Source organism: Ananas comosus, linkage group 24, assembly GCF_001540865.1.
Source record: "Ananas comosus cultivar F153 linkage group 24, ASM154086v1, whole genome shotgun sequence".
Classification (NCBI taxonomy): Eukaryota; Viridiplantae; Streptophyta; class Magnoliopsida; order Poales; family Bromeliaceae; genus Ananas; species Ananas comosus.
The window spans coordinates 5,029,934-5,034,420 of NC_033644.1; the positions used below are offsets into that span (position 1 = coordinate 5,029,934).

At 41.5% G+C, this 4,487-nt stretch overlaps 1 protein-coding gene across 1 annotated transcript; it reads right to left on the reverse strand.

Moving 5' to 3' along the window:
- Positions 679-1,573, reverse strand: LOC109728534 (pre-mRNA-splicing factor ISY1 homolog). The gene has a single exon (XM_020258953.1). The coding sequence runs from the start codon at positions 1,411-1,413 to the stop codon at positions 679-681; it is 735 nt and encodes a 244-aa protein (XP_020114542.1). The 5' UTR covers positions 1,414-1,573.

A 4,487-nucleotide genomic window follows, 5' to 3' on the forward strand; every position in this document is an offset into this window, starting at 1 on the left:
TTATATATATCTTACAATGTATATATATATATATACATGTAGCTCATTTATTTATATGTATCTATATATAATGTATAATATTATATATTGTATAATATCATATATGATATATATTATATACATGTATATTAATATATGTATATACATATATAATTATATACATATTTACATATATATAACATATATATATATTATATGTCATATATACGATTATATGTAATATCTCACAAGTTATTATATACAAATAGCATTATTATATATACTACATTATATTAATACTATATTATACATTATTATATATACATATTCTATATAATATACATCATATATATATATATACTATATATGTTTCACTTTAACTTAAGAAAAGGCGATTGCTATATGTAATAGGACTCCAGAGGAAGGAAAAAGGATAGTAGAAAGAAAAATGTATAGTATGAGATTCTTGAAAAGAGAACTCAGAGATTAATCGTACTCGACTCTACCGCCGGACAATTGAGCATGGCCATGGCCTCTTTTGCTCCTCCCTGGAAGCAGCTCGTCAGTGTACCTGATTTCAGCAAGCTTTGTCCCTTCTTCTTTCCAATATTCTCATCGATTCCTTTGCGCGCGGCAGTGCGCACAACTCGCTTCCTTGTCTGCCCCTCTACTACCCTCTCCCTTCAACCTCTATCTCACTCATCCACTAGCATCCTCTTCCCCTTTGAAAAGCACCTCCGTGCTGCGCTCTGCGGTGCCGTGCCACTGCTCTGGAGCCCCCGCAGTGGCGACCTCTCCGCTCTTCACGGCCTTCATGGCCTCCCTTCTAATGCTCTCAAGGCGGCGCCACTCTGCCACGGCCTTCTCCCACATCTCCGCCTCCGCGGGGCCTTCAAGCCTCTCGAGGACCCCGTCCTCGTCATCGCGGTAGCCGTAGTAGCTCGCGTCGATGCGCTTGTAGATGTCGTAGCGCGTGCGGCGCCTTTTCTCCTCCGGGGGCTTCTCGAAGAGCTCGAGGACGCTGGGGAGCTTCTTCGCGGCGCCAAAGTAGCGGTATCCGGGGCCGCGGCCGCTAGGGTTCGGGACGTCGACGATGTTGCCCTCGAGGTCGGTCATCCTGGGGGCGCCGCGGGCGTAGTTGGGGCCGCCGAGCTCGACGATGCGGCGCTCCCAGTGGGCGCGCTCACGGAGGACCTTGTTGATCTCGTCGTTGAGGTCGTGGAGGCGGTGCTCGCCGAGGCCCTCGTTCTGGATTTCTGCAACCTTCGCGCCGATCTCGCGGAGGATCTCGGATCGCCAACGATCGGCCTCCGCGAGGTCGCGGCACTCCGAGGCGAGGTAGGGACGCCGCTCCTTGGGCTTGCGCTTCTCCTCCTGCTTCATGGCGATGAAGCGGTTCAGCATCGACTGCGCCTTCTCCTCGTTCCGCGCCATTGTCGGAGCTCGTTAGCGACGGAGATCGCCGGAACCCTAGGGGGCAGTAGAGGCTCGCTGGGAAAGAAGACGACGCGGAGGAAGGGCTTAGACCAGCAAAATCAAAACCCTAGCGATTGGGACTACTACAAGAGCCGAACCGCAATTTATAAATCATAGTTTACTCAATGAAGTGTATTTCAAGTTAAAATCAGATTAGAATTAATATCTATTAGAATTAATATATCCTTTATAATTTATAAATATTTAAGTATTTCTAAAATATCTCTTTTTAGAATTAATATTTAAAATATTTCTAGTATAATGTTAAATCTCTATTTTTATAAAATTAAGTTAGAATCATATTAGAATTAATATCTCTTTTATGATTTATAAATATTTGAAAATTTGGCAACAAAATATATACAATAATATATAGAAAATTAGAATAATATTTTCATATAAATTCTTTCGCTCGGGATCATCTGAAACACAATTAAAAATTCTAGAAATTTAGACGGTGTACTGCAATCGACTCTCATAGCCGGCGTGCGAAGAAAAAGAACAACTCTAAAGACAAAAAAAATTGCTAAAAATTAAAACAGAAAGAAATTCGTAAAACAAGACTAGACTAAATCCTAGAAATTGCAATGTCAATTCAACAACGAAAATATATTCAAAATCTATGTTATTTTTTATCACAATTTGGTTATGAGAAATGAATTGATACTTTATAAGAAATAAAAAAAATTTAGCCGTTGATTAACAAAGGATAAATATGTCATTTTAATATGTAGCAAATTAAAAGGTTACATGTTACATCATATCGAGAGTATTTTGGTAATTAAATATTCCAAAATTTAAGAAATTGTTTGTCACGCCCCGAGCCCGATCCTTTTTGGCCGGTTCGAGAGCGTCAAACAGACGCCGAACGGACAGAGCTTCCTCTGTCCGCCCAAAGCTCAACACTAGTATCAATAGAGTACAAATTTGCATAAGCGGAAGCATACACAATGGCTTGGACAAGGGCAAGCAATAGCCAAGGTGAAAGAATTAACCATTCAGTATACAAGTAATATGACTAAATTTAAATCACATACATGTATCCAACTATAATCAAGTTCTGTCACATTCTTGCATCATTTCTTTTTACATCTCATTTCTCCCAAAATATAACTTTTGACATTTAAGGTAAACATCCTTTACTTCATTCATTAAAGCAAGTTCATAATACTAAAATCATCAAATACAAAAGATGATAGTAAAGGGTGTGCAACTACATAATGAAATCCATCTCGGGCGGTCTCTACCTAGGGCGCGATGCCCTTACCGCGATCATCTGCCGGCTCGCTCGGTCCCGGCTCTGTGGAAATAGTGGGGTGAGAACTACAACAAAGTTCCCAGTGGGTTCGGCAACCAACCACGCCGACTATCCCACTAGGTCTAATCAGGCATAATAGAAGAAAGAATAGATAATAACCAACTAACAAATGCAGCTAATATGCCTGAACAATAAATAAAACTATGCTCGATAGAATGCTCATGATGAATGCAAGATTAACTTTTCATTACCCAATCTCATGGCTAGCCCGTAGGTTTCGCCCTCACAAACTCACCAACCCAAATCCCTATTGTCGGGGAGATAACCGCTACAACCCGACGGGACCGCCCTCTGGGGAGATAACCGCTACGACCCAGTGATGACAACTCCGGAGCACATCGCCCGAGGGGGAGCTACCGCCCTCGAGCAAGGACTATTAGGTGAGTACGATCAATCCTTAACTTTAAGGATTTTAAGTTCAATCCATTCCTTGACTTCAAGGAGAACCATGTACATATGACCCTTAATTCTAAGGTGTTTATGTCATAATGTCACTACTTGTTCTTGTTCTTTGTCAATGATGCCACACTTGTTTTCTAAGTCCTCTAGACTCATCAATGTCACTTGCTAAATCTATGTCAACATGTCACATTTGTTTACTAACCCTTCTAGGTTCTTGTCCCTTGTCATGCATATATAGGGTTACCAATTCTCATTCATTTACTACTATTTCTCAAGCATTAGAACTCATATCATGCAAAGAAAATTTACAATTAACCCTACTATGCAACATGCTCAATATAAATACATATGCTCAAATATGACGCTTTAGACATAAAGGGATTTCCGATGTCCTTGGAATGCACCACCCACCTTAGATGGTCACAAGGATGCTACGGTGAATTTCTTGGAATTTTTGAAGCCCTAGTCCGCGTGCTGCGGCTATCTGTACGGAAAATGACGTTTTTGTTAATAACTTTGTGTACACTCGTCGGATTGTCGAACCGAGCGTTCCAACGCGTTTAAAATACCCTCAATTAGGTTTCTACATGATCAAAATAGATCAAAACCCAACTTGGGCAAAACCCCTCTTTGGGATGCCCTAACATGTTATTTTTGCATTTCTCCGAGATTGATCTCATTCCTAAGCAAAAGATAGCTTAGATTCACATGGGAAGCTCTCTAATAAGGTTTCTAAGCTTTTAGAACCATCCCTAGGGCATCTACTTTGAGCCCTAGTGATCCACCATGAGAGGGGTCTAAGAAATCCATGTTTTTCATGGAGTCATGGTCCTTAGAGGATTTCCTCACTTGTAGAGAGATCAAAACCCAAAAATCTAAGGTCTAAACCCAAACCCTAAACTCATTTTTGCATAAGGACTCACCTTTGCCCAAGCTCCACCAAAGCCTACTTGTTGGAGAGCTTCTAGGACCACCAAAGCCACCAAAATCCACTTCTCCAAGCTCTTCTCCACCTTCTCCAAGCTCTAGGGCTTGCTTTCTAGAGAGAGAAAGAGAGGAAAATGAGAGAGAGGGTGAAATGGGTGTTGGCTGTGAGGGGAAGGGGTATTGGGCTATTAACATGTGGTAACATTTGCCAAAAAATCCTCCCAATCTTTATTTTTTGCAGCAGATCTCGTTTTGCTGTCGGGCCCAAAGTGTACCGGTACACTTTTTCGTGTCACCGGTTACACGACTACGCATAGGCAAACCCAAGAGCAAATCTGTCGGTTTCGCCCAAAGTGTACCGGTACACTTTTTCGTGTCACCGGTT